This window comes from Impatiens glandulifera, chromosome 6 (assembly GCF_907164915.1).
Source record: "Impatiens glandulifera chromosome 6, dImpGla2.1, whole genome shotgun sequence".
In the NCBI taxonomy this organism is placed as follows: Eukaryota; Viridiplantae; Streptophyta; class Magnoliopsida; order Ericales; family Balsaminaceae; genus Impatiens; species Impatiens glandulifera.
The window spans coordinates 4,592,344-4,615,277 of record NC_061867.1 but is presented as its reverse complement, the minus strand read 5'-3'; the positions used below and the strand labels follow the sequence as shown (position 1 = coordinate 4,615,277).

The 22,934-nt window shown below is 31.5% G+C and overlaps 2 protein-coding genes across 10 annotated transcripts; both read right to left on the bottom strand.

Annotated features, from left to right (window-relative positions):
* Positions 1-13,442: 13,442 nt before the first annotated feature.
* On the bottom strand, positions 13,443-20,513 carry LOC124941168. 9 transcript variants are annotated; one of them, XM_047481454.1, is made up of 13 exons: positions 19,288-20,513; positions 18,846-19,153; positions 18,714-18,765; positions 18,254-18,346; positions 18,122-18,173; positions 16,507-16,907; positions 15,763-16,297; positions 15,629-15,680; positions 14,848-15,193; positions 14,597-14,708; positions 14,046-14,510; positions 13,847-13,918; positions 13,443-13,745 (listed from the first exon to the last, which is right to left on the bottom strand). In XM_047481454.1, the coding sequence occupies exon 1, from the start codon at positions 20,443-20,445 to the stop codon at positions 19,297-19,299; it is 1,149 nt and encodes a 382-aa protein (XP_047337410.1). In that variant the 5' UTR covers positions 20,446-20,513; the 3' UTR covers positions 13,443-13,745; positions 13,847-13,918; positions 14,046-14,510; positions 14,597-14,708; positions 14,848-15,193; positions 15,629-15,680; positions 15,763-16,297; positions 16,507-16,907; positions 18,122-18,173; positions 18,254-18,346; positions 18,714-18,765; positions 18,846-19,153; positions 19,288-19,296. The 9 variants fall into 9 exon arrangements, with proteins under 9 accessions (XP_047337410.1, XP_047337407.1, XP_047337403.1 ...); XM_047481451.1 differs by having other exon boundaries at positions 14,046-14,708; positions 14,848-14,930; positions 15,074-15,193; XM_047481447.1 differs by having other exon boundaries at positions 14,046-14,708.
* Positions 20,495-22,887, bottom strand: LOC124942959 (putative disease resistance protein RGA3). Its single transcript, XM_047483527.1, has 2 exons — positions 20,556-22,887; positions 20,495-20,499 (listed from the first exon to the last, which is right to left on the bottom strand). Exons 1-2 carry the CDS (start codon positions 22,885-22,887, stop codon positions 20,495-20,497), a joined length of 2,337 nt encoding a protein of 778 aa, XP_047339483.1.
* Positions 22,888-22,934: the final 47 nt, after the last annotated feature.

Below are 22,934 nucleotides of genomic sequence, written 5' to 3'. Positions count from 1 at the left end.
CGCCCCAAACTTGACTAGGGTATCATTTCAAAAAGCATTACTATGAGGGTATTAACATCAGAATCCAAATTCTCATCCAGAAAAAGAACTAATGAAAAAATTGGTTCTTGATTCTAATGGGATAGCAAATAGAAAGATAAACATCTTCCCCTTTAGTGTGGTACTTTTGTGCCTTTTACAGAAATGATCAGTTTAGACACCCCTAATTTCAGCAGCAACAACTAATAATATTTCAGAAACAGAAAATAAAAAAATTGAGATTGCAATGTGAAGATATATTAATCTCCAATCTAAGATAAGTTGTAGATCTTGAAATGATCTTCAAATTCAAAATTCCATTTTTCAGTATGCATTAGCAATACACTAAGAATCTAAAAGCAAATATTAAACAGACATTTACTTTACTTTAGAGTTTAGCCTCTAACATGTCATCTGTTTTTTCATCAATTTTCTTCAGCGCTCCAGCACCTCCACCTTTTTTTCTGTGACATAGAAAAACATAAACATTGAATTCAGACTCAACCTCGTCAAATCTTGCTTCATGTTGTCTAACCCACAAAGAGTAATTCTCAATTCCAGTGTTCTAAATGGCGGCCGGCCTCGGCCGCCTAGGCGGCGCCTAGGCGGCGCCTAGGCGGTAGGCGGTCCAACACCGCTCCGCTTTTACATGTGGCGGTCTGATAATTTAATAATTTAATTGTTTATTATTTTTAATTAATTAATTACTAATATTAATAAAAAAACTCTTTAACTCCCCCAATATTTTTGTTTAAATTTTAAAATGACTCTTTACATTCCAATTTCCAATTCATTTATCATATTCATTTCTCTTCTTTACCGTTATCAATTCATTTCTCTTCTTCTTTTCCATTTCTTGTCTTCTTCTTCTTCGATCATCTATGTCTTCTTCAGCAGCTCGTCTATCTCTTCTTCAGCCCGTCTACCTCTTCTTCAACTCATCTATCTCTTCTTCAGGCAGTCTATCTCTTCTTCAGCTCGTCTACCTCTTTTCAGGTCAATATCTTTTCTTCATTTTATTAATTATTTGAATCTATGTGTAGTATACTTGTTTATTTAGATTTTGCTATATATTAGGTTATTTGAATGGCGGAAAATGATAAACAGTTAGAAAGTGTTCAAGTGGAATTGAAAAGAAACTCTAAGGATATTGCTTGGGATTATGGAGTGTTATTTTCCAAAGAGAAGCGGGATTGGATCACTTGCAAGTTATGTAAAAAACTTATTAAGGGAGGTGTTCATAGAATAAAGCACCATATTGTTGGCATTGTTGGATAGGTTGAAGCATGTCCTAAAGCATCTAACGATGATAGAAGGAGAGTCAAAGATTTTCTTGAAAAGACTAAGGATAAAAAACGTGCAAATGCTAAAGAGCTAAAAGAAGAGAGAGATGAAGTTAATATAGATATTGAAGATGATTTGGTGGAGACAAATTTTGTAAGGAAAAAGTCTAAGCATCTTGGGCCTATTGATAAGTGGACGTCCACCATTGATCCAACAAAAGTAAGGCAACAGAGTATAAATGATGCACTGAAGTTGAAATTTTCAAATGATGTGCATGCATATCTTGCTAGATGAGTTTATGAGGTCGGGGTACCCTTCCATTCAATAGACAATTCAAGTTTTCCACAGTTTATAGAAGCGGTTGGACAATTTGGCCCAGACTACAAAACTCCAAGTCAGTATCTTCTTAGAGAGCCACTTTTGAAGCAAGAAGTTGAGAACACTAAGTTATCTCTAAAGATACATGAAGAAGAGTGGTTGAAAAATGGGTTCTCAATAATGACCGATGCATGGACGGACCGTAAGAGACGGAGTATTATAGACTTATGTGTCAATTGTAAATTAGGCATTTCGCACCGCCTAGGCACCTGAGGCAGTAGACAGTCACTAACCGCACCGCCGCCGCCTACCGCCGTTTAGAACACTGCTCAAATCATATTCTAAAATTGCGAGCGAAAAGACATGTTAAGGGAATTAAGTGATCACTTGTATAACACGACAATGATCATTTCTTGAAATACTTCTCTTTATGATCTCATTTGGATCCATGTACAATAAATACGACAATAAGGTGTTTCCAAATAATACATAATCATATTAGCTTAATCATTAAAATTCAAAAACTCTTTTTATACTAATCAACCATTGTAAACATAATGAACAAAATAGTATCCAATGAAAAATACACATATTTAATCATTAATCTAGATACCTTGTAGGAATTATAGCGCCAATTTGAACCCTTCAACCAGGAATTGTTCCTGTAAAACCCAAAATCTGGAGATTAAAGAGAAACTCATTTTCTATTTGTAAATCAAATTAATCTAGTTACTCACAGATTCATTTTCTCTTCTTCTCCATGATTCTTAGTATGAGATACACACAGCTGGTGGAAAATTGACAGAGACGAGACTTTCAAGGCAAGTTTGTACTTGAGTTAAATCTTCCATACCACGAACCCTAACTTCCTCAAATGAATGTTGGTCTAAATTATACCAAATAAGAATTGAATTAATGTTCAAGAGTACTTTCTTACCACATTTTGAATAAGTAACTGGTTTCACAGTGTAAAAAACTGCAAAAGGATTTGTCGGTGATATTGTAATCAATTTCAACCAATGTTCATTTTCCCCACCATATTCTTTCAGCAAAAATACATCCACAACCAATGACTCCTAATAAAAACTCAATGAAAGGTGTCCACTTAAATTATCCAATTTAACGAAATCAGGTCTACTGATTAGGGAAAGCCAGTATTTAGATACGCACCTAAAACGGAGCAGACTCTTAACCGGCAACTGAGAAAGAATGTCAGGTAGAATATCATCTGGCAACAACGACATCTTCAGGCTCAAAGTTTGTATTAGTGTTTCACTACAGGCTCAAAGTTTGTATTAGGGTTTCTCACTGCAGGCTCAAAGTCAAAGGGATGAACAAAGTTTGTAATAGGGTTTCTCACTTCAGGCTCAAAGTTTGTATTAGGGTTTCACTGCAGGCTCAAAGTTTTTATTAGGGTTTCTCACTGCTCAAAGTTAAAGAAGTAAGAAAAATATTTTGTATAATGAAATGTATATTTGGATTTTGTAATAAAATTATTATTATTATTATTATTATTATTTTTCTAAATTGATAAAATTTAATCCGCATATAATAAATAACATATATGGAAATAATCACCCATTTGTTTATATATTTTTTATTGATTTGTATATCTTTTATTAATAAAAATATTAAGATTATAAATTTACTAAAAATCACAATTACTTAAAGATATATGAAATATTATCTGCAAATATTTTTTACACATCAACTATCTACAAATACAAATCACATACAGAAATAATAATTTATTTTAATAATAAGACAAAATAAAAATATAGTTTAATCTTATATACTCGAAAAAGAAATTAGAAGGTTGAACAAAATACTAATTGAATAGTTTAGAAACTTAAACTTAGTTCTCAATAATTTAATAAATGTGTTAAGATTAAAATCTCAATAATTCAATAAATGTGTTAAGTTTGTAATATTTCAGAAATGGAGAAAGATTTGAGATTGCAATGTGAAAATGAAAATGTACCACATGATATAATAGTCTCCAGTCTAAGATGAGTTATACATCTTGAAATGATCTTTGCCACTGCCATTCAAAACCTATTTTAATTCAAAATTCAATTCTTTTTAGTATGCAAACACCATGAACCCAAAAATCAAGCAAATTCATTCTCAAAGCAACCATTTTACTTTAGCCTCTAACATTTTATCTGTTTTTTAAAACTCAAAAGCAGCATTACTTCATTATTTGACATTCGGGGCACGCTGTTCTGGAATGACCCGTGATTCAAAAACTAGCCAATCATACTTAAGGAGAAATTCGAAAACGTTCGAATTAAAAGGGATTGCATGGCTGCGACGATTAAGGAAATTAGAGACAGGAATTGGAACTCACCTCTAGGACTTATTCCGGATGGGAGGCGAGTACTCGAGCACCTTAATAGTATCCAGTTTCAGGATAGAGTTGACTTGTACTCATGGGAAACCAAGGAGGACGGAAGACTAAAATCTAGTGAAATGTGGGATGTAATCCGAGAGAGGGGGCTGGTTGTAGAGTGGGCGCACGTGGTGTGGTCCTCCAAGATCATCTCGCGTCATTGATTCATCCTATGGCTTTCTTGTTAGAAATCTTGTCTTGAAAAATAACAGAAATATATATATAAACGATGTTACAAACAAATTAAATAAATACAATGTTACAAAGAACGAAATCACCAGATAAAATGTTGATTCGAGGCATGTGTTAGACACATTTCCCTTAAAACAGTTCCACCGTCTCCCCGTGTGCTAGAGCTTGTCACAGATGGCTGTCTCCCAGGGTACAACGAATCTAGTAGTGATTCAGCACCGGAATCACTACACAACGAGCTTGACAAAATACCTGAACTATCACCGGGTTTCAACAGAAAATATCGAGCGAAGAACTCGAAGAAACACTCACAAGACAAGAAGAAGGCCTTTTGGAATTCTAGAGTGAGAAAGATGAAGGATGAAGTATGTGATTTTTTTGTTCATAGGATGGTGTGGGATAGAATGACTATTTAGATTGTTGAAATAATAAACACTTAATTAAATCATCAATTGATCCAACGGTTGGCATTGCTTGCCTCTTCATTTGCCTTAATATTTCTTCTTAATGAAGGGTAATTGTTTGCCAAAATTAATGAAGACATTTATTTTGCAATACTCACGTTACATGGTTTTTTTAATCTGTTAATAATAATATTAAATTATCATAACGATTAATTATAATAACAAACTCATGTAAGTCACGCTACAAATTAACAACATTTTGTTAATTGGTCATCAAGGCATTTTAATTAATTAATTTAAATTAATTAATTCAAACATTTGGATCAAATTTCACCCTTTAATTCACGTTTGAATTTTATGTGAATTTGATTTAATTTTATTACCCACATTCTAATTTTCATTCATTAATGGAATTTATAGAATTAGTTTAAAAATTCCAACAATCCCCCACATTAATGGAAATTGAAAGATTAACCCGGTGAAAGGTTCAACAGTTGAATTCTACATAGGATAGGTAAGTGTAACCCTTTGAACCTTCCCTTGTGAAAGCATATAACTTTACTAGCTGATTAGTAGACTCGATGTCCTTGAACTATTCTGCCTTTTGTGTAAACGATTACACACTTTCACATAAAATTCTCCCTAATACATGTCAAGCTCTCATGGTTGTGTCCGTTTTGGCCATGGAACACGCGCCTGGTTCTGTGAGAGGGTCTAGAATTGAGCCGTGCAATTCTTTCGAAGCGGCCCCACTTCTCCCTCACATAGGTGATCTCTTTGCTCACAAAGAATCATTAAAAGCGATATGCTTATCCTCGTCAAAATATATATTGTTTCGTTATAGGATTAATCCTCAACAATAACTTTCCAAGTCAGTACAATTAGGTTGTCCCATTGAACCTAGTTCTTGGGATCTCCAGTCTGCATAGGTTGGGTTTTCCTTCATACCAACTTATAGTAGGCTGATGTCTCAAAAGACTTCAAACTATCTCTCTATTCAATAATCTGATTAGTGGATCCACAATGTTATCTTTGACTTACATAGTCAAATTTGATAACTCCATTAGAGAGTATAGTCTAATGACATTATGTCTAAGACGTGTATGTCTAGACTTGTCACTGACTCTAAGCTTGTCCAATTTCTAATTACTATCACAATAATTAGAAATTTATGTGGGTACATTCTTAGTTAACCTTGGAACATCTTCTAATAAGAAGCATAGTCATTCGTACATGCTTATCATTTAATTTTTTATGAAAATATTGTTTACTTGGCTAACTAGTAGACAAAATGTCTTTGAACTATTCTGCCTTCGTGTAAACGATTATATATTTTACATAAAATATTTTATTTTTTGACATAAGTCAAAAATATAGATTATAACGTTTAATCTATCCATCATAAATTTCTTAGAAGATTTCCATACGTAGATTGCACTTCTAAGTGTAAACATATTCACTTTAAGACGTAAAGTCTTTCATTTAATAATATCAATATATCATTTGATAACAACATGATATTTCGTTTAGTGCAATTCATATCCTTTATGGATTTAATCATTTTTATCGTAATTTTCAACGATAAAAATATCATACAAAAGACACGTAATGAAATAATTTTCATTGTCTTCATGATATATATAATTGTCACATCCACTTTTTAATAAAAGTATGATCAAATTTTTATATCATTATTATAAAATTTGTTATAAGTCATATCAAGACTTTATAAACTTTCTTTTTCATTTATTTCATAGAATCCTTTTGAAGACATTGGTTCTTCAAAGTTTTATGAAAATAATGTCAAAATATGACACGTTTCTTGATTTCAAAATCCTCAAATCTAAAATATCGATTTGAACACCAACTCAGCAAATATAAACAAGACATTTTCTTGTTATTTTCTTTCTTTTTGTAAAGTTGCGCAACTTTATCTTTTATAGAGAACATATTTCTCTAATAATAAATTATCTTTTTATTTATCATAATATACACAATTATTTTTGTGTTATAATCAATAAAAATATTTGCCCCCACATTCGTGTTGTTACCTTTTTTAAATCACACACTTATATGATTTAAATCAATGATTTTCTAATCAAGAAATTGTCACATAATTCTTTTACAAATTTCTTTTTGTTATACTTATCATACAATGAATAAGATAACTATATCATAAATATTTAATTGAATAAAATATAATTTCTATACAAGAGATTAGAATGTTTATTCATATATAAATCATTCTTCACATAATCTCTACATAAGAAATTAAAATATTTAATCAATTAAAATATTTATTTCAACATTTAATTTCTATAAAAGAAATTAGAATATTTAATCAAATAAATATTCACCATATCACATGATTTCTACAAAAGAAATCATAATGTTTCAAGCATCTTTGACCGAAGTCGCTTAAACATTTATTTTCGGTTGCACGTTTGCATACCGCAATATCGGCACGTTTGCCATATTATTCTCAAATCAAACAAGACTTTCCTTGTAATTATTTGATTTCAAGATTATCAAATTAAGTAAGTCTTAATGATGCAATTGAACAATGTATATCAAATATATTATATTAAACCAAAATTAATATATCCATATATATGATATTATATATTATTGCTTCTTTCATTTTAGTCACCACAATGACAAAACAACTATAATATATATAGTCAATAACATAGAAACGTAATCAGATAAATAATATGTCATATATATTATTAAATAAATATATATACAACTTCATTTATCATTAAACATACATGATAAATAATTAAAATATTAATTATTACACTTAATTAGAATGTTGATCATTTATCTTTAATTAAATATAAAACTACCTAATTATATAAAAAATATTCATGTCATCAATTATTCATTTCTTAATTAATTAGGTGACTTTTAATATTCTATAACAAATCTTTGTCAATCAAAGAACTCATGTGACAAATTTCAAAATTATCTATTAAAATAAAAATAGATAGGAAATAAATCTTAATTTGTATATATATAAATTTCTAGATAATCATACTTATTATGAATAACATGAATCATCATATTATTAGCTAATATGCATGATATATATAAATAATCACTTAGCAATATAATCAAATAAAACATAACTACAAACGTACCTCATGTCTTAATCGAAGTAATTACATTATCGTGTTATGAACGATAATCCACGTGAAGCAACAATGCTCAAAACAAATCTAGGTGGATCATTCTTACCGAGATAATTCTTGCGAAAATATATCGACTTACATAATTGTCTCTTTCAATGCATGATTAGAATAAGTTATAAGACAAATAACTTATTTAATCTCATTATACATATGACCTTCATTTTCTGTCATTATGAATCACATAATTTCTATAAAAGAAATCATTAAGATACCCAATTCATTTCATAATTTCTACATAAGAAATTATAATGATTTCAATGTTCATGATTAATGTCATTTAGACAAATCATATTATATATTTATATATATATTTTATAAAAATCATTATGAACTCATTAATCTCATAATTTTTACACAAGAAAATTATAATGATTTTCACACCAAGACTCATGTCTGACTACCCATTCATCTCATAATTTCTACACAAGAAATTAGAATGGTTTAAAAATCAATGACTTTAACAAATCTGATTTCTACCAAGAAATCATTGACTACCCATTCATCTCATAATTTCTACACAAGAAATTGGAATGGTTTCAACATAAATGACTAGTGTCATTTTATAACATAAGATTTCTTATGAAAGAAATCATTGGCTCCATTCATCTAATAATTTCTATAAAAAAAAATTTGAATGGTTCCATCAAAGAAATCATTGGCTAAATGAGATTCGAACTAGGGACCTTTCGCCTCCTCACACCCTTGCATTTGAACTTTAAACCACGGTGCCAATGCACCCTTTTATTGTTGTATTACTGTTTAAGACCTTTTGTCTTCTCTTTAAATAAACTTATTTTTCTCTTATTTTTGACTTAAACTCTGTCAAACAAAATTGATAACTTAGTATCATAATCAAACGGTAAATATATAAGACAATATATATACTTATATAAATAAATATATTATCTCTTCTTAGTTATTAATTTTAATATCACATTCTTTTAATTATCAAACTTAATTAATTTAAGAATGTATATATATAATAATTAATTATTTTAAAACTGAAACCATATGTTTCAATTATAATTAATTTTAACACCATTAATTTTCTGAAAATTGAAAGCTAACATATTAGTTACTTTCTTATTTTTATTCCTTATTATTAATAATTTTAATAACCAACAAATATTTATTTAAAAATAAAATAAATTATTGTTTTCTAATTTATTTTCTAGAAAACGTTTGTATAATAAATATACATCATTTTTCTTTAGAATATTAGCTTATAAATGTAAGCTTTCATACAAATAATATTAATAATAATTAACATTATATATATATATACAATAAAAACTTATCTTTATTTGTAGATTCTTTTATTCCTTTAGATGAACAACTTTATCTTATCAAAATAAGCCATCATCTCCTTTGCAACATCGTGACTCATATTTCTGAAACATCAAAGACAAAGATTTTCGACGGAAAAAGCTACAAAATAACTTAGCACACGGAACTGTTTTAAGATTGTTAGAAATCTTGTCTTGAAAAATAACAGAAATATATATATAAACGATGTTACAAACAAATTAAATAAATACAATGTTACAAAGAACGAAATCACCAGATAAAATGTTGATTCGAGGCATGTGTTAGACACATTTCCCTTAAAACAGTTCCACCGTCTCCCCGTGTGCTAGAGCTTGTCACAGATGGCTGTCTCCCAGGGTACAACGAATCTAGTAGTGATTCAGCACCGGAATCACTACACAACGAGCTTGACAAAATACCTGAACTATCACCGGGTTTCAACAGAAAATATCGAGCGAAGAACTCGAAGAAACACTCACAAGACAAGAAGAAGGCCTTTTGGAATTCTAGAGTGAGAAAGATGAAGGATGAAGTATGTGATTTTTTTGTTCATAGGATGGTGTGGGATAGAATGACTATTTAGATTGTTGAAATAATAAACACTTAATTAAATCATCAATTGATCCAACGGTTGGCATTGCTTGCCTCTTCATTTGCCTTAATATTTCTTCTTAATGAAGGGTAATTGTTTGCCAAAATTAATGAAGACATTTATTTTGCAATACTCACGTTACATGGTTTTTTTAATCTGTTAATAATAATATTAAATTATCATAACGATTAATTATAATAACAAACTCATGTAAGTCACGCTACAAATTAACAACATTTTGTTAATTGGTCATCAAGGCATTTTAATTAATTAATTTAAATTAATTAATTCAAACATTTGGATCAAATTTCACCCTTTAATTCACGTTTGAATTTTATGTGAATTTGATTTAATTTTATTACCCACATTCTAATTTTCATTCATTAATGGAATTTATAGAATTAGTTTAAAAATTCCAACATTTCTTTCCGTAACCGTCTTTCGACTAGGGATCAAATTAGTAAGCATATGCCAATTTCGATTACTTGCTGCGTTTTATGCTCAAAGGAGGAAGAATCTATAAATCATTTGTTTGGTGATTGTCTGTTTATTGCTAAAATGTGGATATAGTTTGCTAAAGTTATGGGGCTTCTGAATTTCTCTATATATTGGCACCAAATAAAGGGTATAATGATCGAAAAGGCTAAGGGCAGCTCGTTTTTAGTTAACGTATGTAGTGCTATTTCGTGGCGGTTGTATATCGAGTATGGATGGAAATGAATGTTAGGGTCTTTTCGAGAGCTAGAAGAACCGGAAAGCAAGTTTGGAATGATATTATCTTTGACAGCCACTCTCTAATTCACACGTGGAGGCGTATTCCAATCCCACCGAGGAATTGGGAGCTATGTCAGGAATGGGAAATCAATTTCGAGGGATGTCACAAAATTAGATTTGTATAAGGTGCTTTAGTTGTTTAAAAGTGTGTTGTTACTCATGTGTGTTTATGGATTGTTTCATTTGTTTTCAAAACTATCAATTCTAGGCTTTGTCTACAATGATACAAATGAACCAATGTTGATTTTTCTTTCTCTTTTTAGATTTTAATATAATTGGCAAAATAAGCCGTTTTTCCAATAAAAAACACATTTTGATCTGTTTCCCTCCCCTTTTCTGTGACCAAAAAAACACAAATCTTGAATTCAGACTCAAACCCTCCTCTAATCTTGGTTAGAGTTGTCTAACCCGCCCAAAAATCTAGTATTAAAGGGAAGAGACATATTAAAGGGAATTAAGTGACTTGTATAGCATGCAAATTTGGAGATCCAAGCAATAAATATGATAAAGAAAATGTGTTTTCAAATAACACATTCAGATTAGCTTTGCTTCGTAATCAAAATTCAACAACTTTATCTTTATACCAATACACCATTGTAAACAAATAGTATAAAAAATATACACATATTTGATCATTAATCTAGATACCCTGTGGTAATTATACCACCAGCTTGAACTCATCTTATAAAAAAATTATTCCTGCAAAATCAAAAAATTTGAGATTTAAGAGAAATCCATCTCCAATTTCTAAATCAAATATAACATATATCTATCTAGTCTACTCACATATTCTTTTCTTCTTAGTACTTGTGTGTATACAAGTAAGTGTTCAATACCATTAAACATAATTTCCTCAACTGACTTATGTTCTAAATTATACCAAATAGTATTTCATTTTCAATAGTACTTTCTTACCACATTTTGAATAACCAATAGGTTTCACATAGTAAAAAGGTTCCAAAGGAATTAATGGTGAAATTGTAATCAATTTCGACTAATATTCTATAATCTTGCCATATTCCTTCAGCAGAAATACCAACAATCATGGATTGGTATTGACAACTTAACAAAAAGAATCCTCCTAAATTATCCAAATTTAAAAAAGAATCAAGACCAAAAGACTCTGGCATTGGAATTTCCCTGTCCCAAGATCTAATTAGGCAACAATATAGTTTTTCTTTTCTGAATCTGACCCCATAACTTCACTGACTATTATGGAAATGATAGAATTTCCATACAAGTGATAAAAACAAAATAGACATATAAAACTTAGTGATACAATGAAAAATAGTTAATAAAAAATGGTTGTAAAGGAGAAAATAAGAACTAACCCTTATAAAAGTCATCTAAACATATACAAGGATGTAAACAAAATTTCGTTAATCAAATCAAATAGCATTTGAACACCACTAGACCAAACATGAAATCAATTCTCCTTACTCGAACAAACATGAAAAATGTGAAAATCAGAAGTTTTGTCAGATTGTAATCCCTATTGATCTTATAGAAAGTAAATGAGAAGAGATCAATGACAGCACAAGTGGAAGGCACATTGGGATGCTGCTCAATGAACCAACCAGACAACCATTACCGACACCCAATGATGTTGATGTATATATATATATATATATATATATATATATATATAAATTGTCTTATTGTCAAACTCAAACCCTCCTCAATCATAATCTTAATTCTCAAGCGAGAACAAAAATAAAAATAAAAAGAACTAAGTATCGATAACACAACAATGGGCATTTTGGAAAAACTTCTGTTTCTTATGCATTTTGGAAAAACTTATGTTTTTGGATAAACAGTAATAAATATTGAATATGGATCCGACTTAGTTCAGTTCCAAATATAATCTAATATGACAAAAAAATGTGTTTCCAAATTAGCTTCATAATAAAAATTGTGGAGGTGGTTTGCTAATGCTATGGGCTTGCTTGATTTTCCCCTTCATTGAATTCAAATAAAAGAATTCATAATTGGAAAGTATCAGGGCAACACATTTTTCGTTAATATCATGAAGTGTTACTTCGGGGCGGATGTGTATCAAACATGGATAGAAAGAAAAGCTAGATTCTTCTTAAGGATTAGGAGAAATGAGGTGTAAGTTTGGAACGATATCATCTTTGATGGACAAGCACTAATACATACATGGAAGCGTATTCCTATCACTCTGGAGAATGGGATACTTTGTTGAGAATGGGGTATTATATTTGAAAAAGTCACCGATTTATGTTTATATAAGGCGAGTTAGTAGACTTGTGTTATTTGTAGTTTGTATGTAATCAGTTGTTTATTACTCATATTTTCTTTAAAATCAAACTAGGGTTTGTCTAGTTTGATTTAAAAACTTATGTCCGTTTTTTCATTTTTGGGGTATTTAATGAAATGATAATTTGCCGTTTTCCAAAAAAAAAATACATTAGTATTATTATGCTAAAAGATTTAATCTTGAACTCATATTAGTATTATATAAATACATTAGTATTATTATGCTAAAAACTTTATCTTAAACTCATATTCCACTGATATAAGTGAGGACCATAGCGACGGATAAAACGTCGGCAATTCTCAGTTTCCTGTCGGTAAGTTCAATAGCGACAGTTATCCGCCAGTTAATAAATTGTCGCTAAAGGTTAAAATATGCTTTTGCCAGTCTTTTCAAACTACTGGTTCGATTCATTTTTAATTTTACTAATTCTTGTAATAATAACCTGAAAAGAGACTCAAAATAACTAAAGAAAACTTGATACCAAAATAAGATAATTCAATAGTACTAAAACAAACCAACATAATAATATAACCAAAACAGAACGAACAGAAAACCCTCTAGAAAGTCTTAAGCAGTCCATGTTCAAACTTTTACAGATCCCAAACTAAATAATCAGAAATATATTTTAGTTATAAGAGTTTAATGACTATTAATCATAAATCAAGAGTCCAAAAAACCAGCCCATTTACATCCTTCACAAAACAAGTATTCTAAAACAATTTTCTGATCAAAAGATAGATCTAACTATATATGCATCAAATATGTAAATAATATTGAAATCCAATTAAAACTGCAAAGAAAAATAGATCAAATACTTTTATATAACATTTGGCTTGAAGGGTGTGAGTGATTGATTGCGCGCTTTCACGGTTTGAGATTTGGCTGTATTACTTAATCAGAATGGGAGGTCTGCAATTTGGGGGTATAGACAATAGCTTTATAAATAACTTCCCTCCATTTTCTAGAAGCAGAAGATGGCTGAATTTTTCTGATGCAAAAGATTAGAACATATATGTTATATAATTATACATAAGTTTGATTTATCATTTTAGTAGTAAATATTGGTTAACAGAGTTGAAGAATATGTACCAAATTTTCTTATAAGGCCACTATGCTCTGTTCATCCTCTTCCACATCCAATAGAAAATCTACTGTGATCTTCTGACGACCGGATAGATTGAAGAAACATGCATCATATATATATTGGAGAGTTAGAATTATGGTTTAGTAATAAATATTTGGTTAAAAATATTTGATAGAATAATATGTAGTTATTTTGGGTATGTACCAAATTTCCTTATGTGGCCACTATGCCCTGCTTTGTTCTCGTCTTCCTTTATGCAATAGAATATCTACATCGAAGTTGATAGGAACAAGTTTTGCTCGAAGGGAACGCATGAGTGTAATAAAATGGTCCGCTTCTTCTGAAGACACCAACTTAGGACAATCCCTGATAATCAATCTCTGGAGTGAATTATTATTATTGAGGTTTTCAAATTTCTCAACTGATATCATCAACTCGGGGCACCACTCAATTCCATTTTCGTGATAGAGTTCATGAGATTGGTGACACATCTTGTTCTTACTGTTTGTCCTTGAAGATGATGATGATGATTTTGTTGCTTCTCGCAGCCACAAATCTTTAATGTATCTTGCATTATCATTCCCTCATCAAACAAACGCCTTAACTTCTTGCAATTCTCAATGTTCAGAAGTTGAAGAGATTGGAAAGTTAACCGTACTCCTAATTGTGCTGCTGGAAATAAAACACTTCTTTCATTCATATCACGAAGAAAGAGATGAGTGAGAGCACTTAGATTTGAGAGGCTATATAACAACTCATCTGAACATTCACCCTGAACAGTTACATCTTTGAGTGCTTTGAAATGTGGTGGAAGGGCCCGTAGGTTTGGGCGATATGTTACTAGAAGCAGAAGATGCCTGAATTTTTCTGATGCAAAAGATTACAACATATGTTACTGAAAATGAGAATTATATAATTAGAATAATCTTTATGAAAATACTCATAGAAAGAGATCTATGAAAGTGAAGAATATGTAATAATTTCACTATGTACCAAATTTGCTTACATATTCACTTTGCTCTGCTATCCTCAATATGGAATAATATCTGACAACCCGATAACATCGTCTTCTTCTTCTTTTGAGGACACCTACTTATGACAATCCATGAAAATCAATCTCTGTAGTGAATTATTAATACTGAGGTTTCCAAATTCCTCAAGTGATAACATCAAATTCGTCTGCTTAGTAACATTGTCATCATTGAAGACCATTTGGTCAAGTGTTGTTTTACCTAGATCCCCAATCCCAACAATTGGTAGGACATATAGTTCTTTAACAGCAACACTAGATCGATGTATTGTCTCAAATATCAACCAATCTTTCACCTGAGATGACTTCTGTAGAAAAATATCTGAAATCTGATTTATTTCAAGTCTGTGTTATAACACTTTGACATGAACATACTACTAAATATTTTAAATCCCCTGCCTTCTCCTTTCGTTTTTTTTTCCTTCACTATTTCAGTGAATAAAAACTTCAAGATGAAGTTTTTTTTTTTTTTTAAAAATTTTGATGTAGAAGAAACTCATCTCAACCCTCTTTGAACAATATGTATTTCATTTCAATTTAATTATTGTTTGAGAACTTAATTTTTCAGTCTCATAACAGATGATTGATGTCATAAAAAGAAAATGATATTTTTGTTTTATGAGAATCAGTTATTTTCTTCATCATCTTTATAGTTATGCAATTTAAGATTAGCTTCATAATCAAAATCCAGAAACTTCTCATTATCAAAACATATGAGAAAATAGTATTTGATAAACTTCCAAATAAATATATCTACCTTATAGAGGAATGATTGCACCAACTTAAACCCCTTTGATAGGAAATTGATCCTACAAAACCCAAAAATCAGGAGATTAAAAGAAAATACCATTTTCTATTTATAAATCAAATTTAACATCTATATCTACTCACATTTTTTTCTCTATTTATTGAAGATTCTTCATAACATTGGTTATAGCAAGAGATGAGACTATTCCATGCAAGTGTGTACATTGTTTAAATCTTCCATATCATGAACCCTAGTTTTCTCAACTGAGTCCTGTTCACATAATCCATTTTCAATAGTACTTTCTTACCACATTTTGAATAAGTAAATGGTTTCACATTCAGAGGAATTGTTGGTGACAGTGTAATCAATCTCGATCCACCATTGATGAGTAGTAATGACAATTTCATGATAGGCATCCTCCTAAATTGCCAGCATATAAATAGTATGAGGACTCTCTGTATTTCTCTGTCCCGAGATCAAATGTAAAAATGGAGCTTTCCCTGTCTGAATCCGTTTCCACAGCTGAGATCCAGTGGAGAGCTCTTTAGGCTATTGAATTTCTCAGATTTATTCCAGGAATTTGATTTCAAACTATAAACCTTAACATCGATGTGGTCTGCATGCACTTTTGCACAATAACTTCCTGGCATTCTACAAGTACAAGATGCATGAATTTTCCTGACGCAAAAGATTAGAACATACAGTATATGTTATATAATTAGCCATAAGTTTGAAGGATATATAATGGAAACCAGATATGTTGAAATATATTCATATTGGAGAGAAAGTTAGAATTATGTTTTAGTAATAAATATTGCTTAAAAAGAAATCATAGAAACAGAGCTCAATGAAACAATGGAAGAATATGTAGTTCTTTCGATACGTACCAAATTTGCTTATATGGCCACTATGCGCTGCTCTGCTCACCGTCTTCCTTTTCCAATAGAGTATCTACATAGAAGTTCCCAAGTCTTGTTCGAAGGGAACGTAGGAGTGCGATAGTATCGTCCTCTTCTTCTGAAGACACCAACTTAGGACATCCCCAGATATGCAATCTCTGTAGTGAATTATCAATATTGAGGTTTCCAAAATCCTCAAGTGATATCATCAACTCTGGGCATCCTTCAATTCTCAATTCCGTGAGAGAGTTGAAATCCAATTAAAGATGCAAAGAAAATTAGATCAAATACTCTTATAGAACATTTGGCTATAACTGTTGTGATTCATAGTTTGGCACATCAACAAAAACTTCCCCACTTTCTATATAACCAAGAGATGCCTGAATTTCCTGATGCAAAAGATTATAACAAATGTTACTGAATATGGGCATCATATAATTAGAAAAATCATTATAATAAATATTTGGTTGGAAAAAATTCATAGAAAGAGAGCTCCGCAATGGAAGAATATGTAATTATTTCTCTACGTACCAAATTTGCTTAAATGGCCACTATGCTGTGCTATCCTCAATATGGAATAACATCGTCTTCTTCTTCTTTTAAGGACACCAACTTACGACAATCCATGAAAATCAATCTCTGTAGTGAATTATTAATATTGAGGTTTCCAAATACCTCAAATGGTATCATCAAATTCGTCTGCTTAGTAACATTGTCATCATTGAAGACCATTTGGGAAAGTGTTGTTTTACCTAGATCCCTAATCCCAACAATTGGCAGGACATATAGTTCTTTAACAGAAACACTAGATCGATGTATTGACTAAAATATCAACAATCTTTCACCTGAGAGGACTCCTACATATGGATCCTACATACCTGGCATGAAAAAGATCTGAATCTGAATTATTTCATGTCTGTGTTATACACTTTGACATGAACATACTACTACATATTTTAAATCCCCTTCCTTCTCCTTTTGTTTTTTTTTCCTTCACTATTTCAGCTTTTTTTCATTTTGATGCAGAAGAAACTCATCTCAACCTTCTTTGTACAATATGTATTTCATTTCAATTAAATTATTGTTTGAGAACTTGTTATTTCAGTCTCATAACAGATGATTAATGTCATATAATGAAAATGATATTTTGTTTTATGAGAATCAGTTATTTTCTTCATTGTCGTTATAGTTGTCTACATTGTGATGATATGTTTGATGATTGCAGGTTCTTTAGTTATCCTAAGTTGGTGTCCTTATTATAGGAATACAAGACTGAAATGAAAACTCTGTATATACTGTTTGATGTATTTAGTCTTTGAATGTAATTTCACTCTTTTGATGTAATATTGGAAAAAGTTCTGTTACTGGATATGAATCAGAATCCGAATGAAAAACTCTAAATAAATATCGAATCCAACTTAGTTCAATTTCCAAATGTGATATCATTGGGATTCACATCAAGATCAAGATAAATATGACAAGAATGGTGTTTCCAAATTATGCAAAAGATTAGCTTCATAATCAAACCAAAAAACTTCCTATTATCAAAACATATGAGCAAATAGTATTTGATAAACATAGAGCAGCAAGTAAATTTATCTACCTTATAGAGGAATGATTGCACCAACTTATTCCCCTCTGATAGGAAATTGATCCTGCAAAACCCAAAATCTGGAGATTAAAAAAAGTAATATTTTCTATTTATAAATCAAATTTAACATCTATATCTACTCACAATCAGAAAAGGTATAGAAGGAATTGTTGGTGACAGTTTAATCAATCTGGATCCACCGTTGATGAGTAGTAATGACAACTTCATGATAGGAATCTGAACGGTATAAGGACCATTGTTAGTGTCCTTAGTATAAGAATACAAGACTGAAATGAAAACTCTGTATATATTGTTTGATGGATTTTAGTCTTTTAATGTAATATTGGAAATACTTCTGTTTTTGGATATGAATCAGAATCCGAATGATAAACTCTAAATAAATATAAAATCCGACATAGTTCAATTTCCAAATGTGATCTCATCAGGATTCACATCATGATTAAGATAAATATGACAAAAATGGTGATTTCAAATTATACAATTGAAGATTAGCTTCATAATAAAAATCCAGAAACTTCTCATTGTCAAAACATATTTGCAAATAGTATTTGATAAACATAGAGCAGCAATTAAATTTATTTACCTAACAGAGGAATGATTGCACCAACTTAAACCCCTCTGATAGGAAATTGATCCTGCAAAACCCAAAATCTGGAGATTAAAAAAAATAATATTTTCTATTTATAAATCAAATTTAACATTTATATATACTTACAATTGGAAAAGGTATAGAAAGAATTGTTGGTGACAGTGTAATCAATCTGGATCCACCATTGATGAGTAGTAATGACAACTTCATGATAGGAATCCTCCTAAATTAGTCCACGGTATTCTGACTGTTGAATTACTCTGTATTTTTCTGTCCCGAGATCAAAGTTAAAACTGAGCTTTTCCTGTCTGAATACGTTTCCACGGCTGAGATCCAGTTTAGAATTCAATAGGCTATTGAGTAAAACACTTCTCTGACTTATTCCAGGAATTTGATTTCAATGTGGTCTGCGCGCACTTTGGCACAATAACTTCCTGATGCAAAAGATTAGAAATAAATCATCATAAGTTTGAAGGATATATATTTTGAGAGAAAGTTAGAATTATCTTTATAATAAATATTTGGTTAAAATGAAATCATTGAAAGAAAGCTGAAGAATATATATTACCAAATTTGCTTATATGGCAACTTTGCTCTGTTCTTCCTCTTCCACATCCAATAGAAAATCTACTGTGAACTTCTGACGACCAATTCTTGTTCGGAGGGAACGCAGGAGTGCCATAAAATCGTCCGCTTCTTCTGAAGACACCAACTTAGGAAAGTATTTAATATTCAAACTCTGCAATGAATTATTAATATTGAGGTTTCCGAATTCCTCAAGTGATATCATCAACTTGGGACAATTACGAATTAACAATTCCTTGAGGGAGTTCATGAGGTTGGTGAGACCACTTGTTCTTTTTGTTTGTCCTTGGAGATGATTTTGTTGGTTCTGACAGCCACTAATCGTTAATGTCTCTTGCATTATCATTCCCTCATTAAACAAACGCCTTAACTTCGAGCAATTGTAAATTTTCAGATGCCGAAGAGATTGGAAAGTTGACTGTCTTCCTTGTGCTTCATTATTGTCTGTAAAGGTTGAGGATGGTATCTCATCATCATTACCAAACCTTAATGCAGATGGAAATAAAACACTTCTTTCATTCATTTCTTCAATGCAGAGATGAGTGAGACCACTAAGATTTGAGATGCTATATAACAGCTCATCCGAACATTCACCCCGAATAGCTACATCTGCGAGTGATTTGAGATGCGGTGGCAAGGCCCCTAACTTTGGGCAATGAGTTATGATTATCTTCCATAGATTAGGAAATGTTCCAGTAATAGCACTACCGCAACAACTAGGACTAGGAATAGTAGGAGACACAAATTCCCTCAAATTCTTCATGTCAGAAATACGAAGCTCCTTCAAGAAAGGGAATAATACTACTTCAATTCCATTCATGTCATCGCCACTAGTATTCATGTTGTTTACTGTGAATATGTACTTCACATTTTCGAAACCATAAACTCTTAGATCTGTTAGCCCATTAAGATTCGAGATGCTATATAACAATTCATCGGAACATTGATTACCTTCAACAGTTAGATGCTTGAGTGCTTTGAGATGTGGAGGCAACCTCCCTAGTTTTGGGCAATCAGATATATTCAGCGTGCATAGATTAGGGAATGCTCCAGTACTCCAACTGCTAGAAGACACTAATTTCCTCAAATTCTTCATGCTATCAATAACAAGTTGCTCTAACAAAGGGAATAGTACTATCATTTCATTGTCATCGCAACTACTAAAAATAGTATTCACATTGTCCAAGTCGTTAAACTTGAGGAATGTTAGAAAAGGAAATGAATTTCCCACCCATTTAGGGAGATTCACACCTTTGTAACCACTCATTTGTAATTCCTGCAGCATTGTAGTTGAAACCTCCAGAGCTTCACCAATTTTCTCATCTCTAGTACTATTTGTCTCATTATCATCGACTTCATTGTTAGATGTCCATTCCAGATCCAATTTATTGATACTCGACATTTTAGCCATACTTATCCCTCTTGCAATAGATGCATCACTAACTCTTCCAAGGCGTTTAATTTTCAATGATCCACCGATATCCAATTTTTTTAATTCATCTAGTTGACAGTCACTCTTCTTCTCACCTATCACAAACAAGCTTAGCGTCTTGAGAAGTTTCAATTGCCCCATCCCTCCAGGCATGTAGATTAATCTACTACAACCCTCCAAATAAAGATGTCTCAGGCTAATAAGGTTTTTTGTGTTTCTAGGCAATCGTTCAAGCTGACAACAAGAATTGAGTTGTAGAGTCTGCAAGTTCAAAAGATTACAAATACTATTGGGTAATGCTATTATCCTACTATAGGAAATGTCTAAGTATCTAAGATGTTTTAGACATCCCACAAGACGCAAATCTTGACATTGCAAATAAGACATACCAAGATATTTCATATCGTTGCTTACTTCAAGGACACGTAAAGACGGAAATTTCTTCAAGACACTCAAAATCTCCATTGCTCCTTCTCCATTATCTCTTCCATAGAGCATTATTGATTGCAATCCTCGCATTTTTTTAAGAGAATAGACTGGTGTTTTGGCTGACCAGTGAAACATTATTGTTACATGACGAATTTCATGTCCTAAACCATCACTTGAGCTACTAGCATCCAGCCTATAACACTCTTTTTTCATAACTGATTTGGCAAGATCGTGCATAAGATCGTGAATCTTACATCTTGTATAATAATTAGTTTTTTCATCTTGAAAAAAGGATCTCCAACACAACTCCTTCCAAATTGTATTCCCAATATCTTCAAGTTCTTGATTTTTATTTGTAGGAACTAAATCATGGGCTATCCACAATTTGATTAATCTCTCCTTTTTAATATCAGTATCTTTTGGAAATATAGCACAAAACACAAAGCATCTTCTCAAATGATAAGGGAGGTCATAGTAACTCAACCTTAGAATAGGCAAGAGATCAGATTCTTCATTTTGGGATATCTCCCATATCTCACTATCTCTTATTTTACACCATTCATGTATATCACTCTTAAAGCCCAATTGACTTCCTAATGTTTTGGCAACTAAAGGAACACCCTTACATTTTCTAGCTATTTCTTTTCCAATATCAACAAAGTTTGAAGATTTTGGTGTTCCACACATAAATGCACGTTGCTCAAAAAGTAGCCAACAATCATCGTTAGAGAGCAATGATAACTCAAAATGTTGAATTGTTTCCATGATTCTTGCCACATTTCTTTTACGTGTCGTTGTAAGGACGAACGCACCACTTGATCCACAATCCAAGATAGATCTCAACTGATCCCATGCCTCAACATTTTCATTCCAAACATCATCCAATATAATCAAATATTTTTTTCCTTTCAACTTATCCCTAACTTTTTTCTGCAAATCTTCTAAGCAAGCTTCTGCCTTGTCTTCTATGATGGCTTTGATGACCAACTTAATATCAAATTCATCAGAAACACAAACCCAGATTTTGGTATCAAAATGGTTAGCAATCTCCTCGTCATTGAAGACCATTTGGGAAAATGTTGTTTTACCAAGACCCCCGATTCCAACAAGGGGAAGAACAGATAGTCCTTTGGCAACATTAATACTAGAAGATGTTTTATTGAGTAGAATATCGATAATCTGTTTCTTCTCCTTGTCTCTCCCATATACTTTAGTAGAACTAGGAAGAGACATGGTTTCACGCCAACTACTAGTAAACTTGTCTATTTTTGAGTCATGAATAGATTCACGCAAATGTAACTTTTGGCGCTCCGAAGAAATTTGGTCTAGTTTCTTTTGAACCTCCTTAATTTTTTGACCAATTTCTCGACGCATCCAAATATTGCTAAAAGGATGGGTTATTGAGTTGGTTACCTGGATCCGGGTTGAAGAGGAGGCATTAAGCCTTTTGACTTGAAGACGAAGATCTTTAAAGGTGCAATCATCCATGATGTCTCGAACCTCATACAATACATTTCCGAGTTTCCGCAACCAATCTTCCGTTTGTTTGTCCTTCTCCCGCACGGTCTTTCTCTCAGCATCCTCAAGTACAGCATTAATTGAAGATAGTGTGCTTGATAGCTTTAGAACATCTTCCTTAAAATTCCAAAACAACGAGAATTCATCCTTAATCAGAGGTGCCAAATTTGAAAGCAAACCACTTATTAGAGCTGCATTAATCATGGTGGTAATTGATTTCTCTCTCAATCTATCAATCAGATGAATAAAGT

Excerpts from the sequence above, each read along its gene's own strand:
- LOC124941168 (XM_047481447.1), bottom strand. The coding sequence starts at position 20,445 with ATGATAGTACTATTCCCTTTGTTAGAGCAACTTGTTATTGATAGCATG.
- LOC124942959 (XM_047483527.1), bottom strand. The coding sequence starts at position 22,887 with ATGATTAATGCAGCTCTAATAAGTGGTTTGCTTTCAAATTTGGCACCT.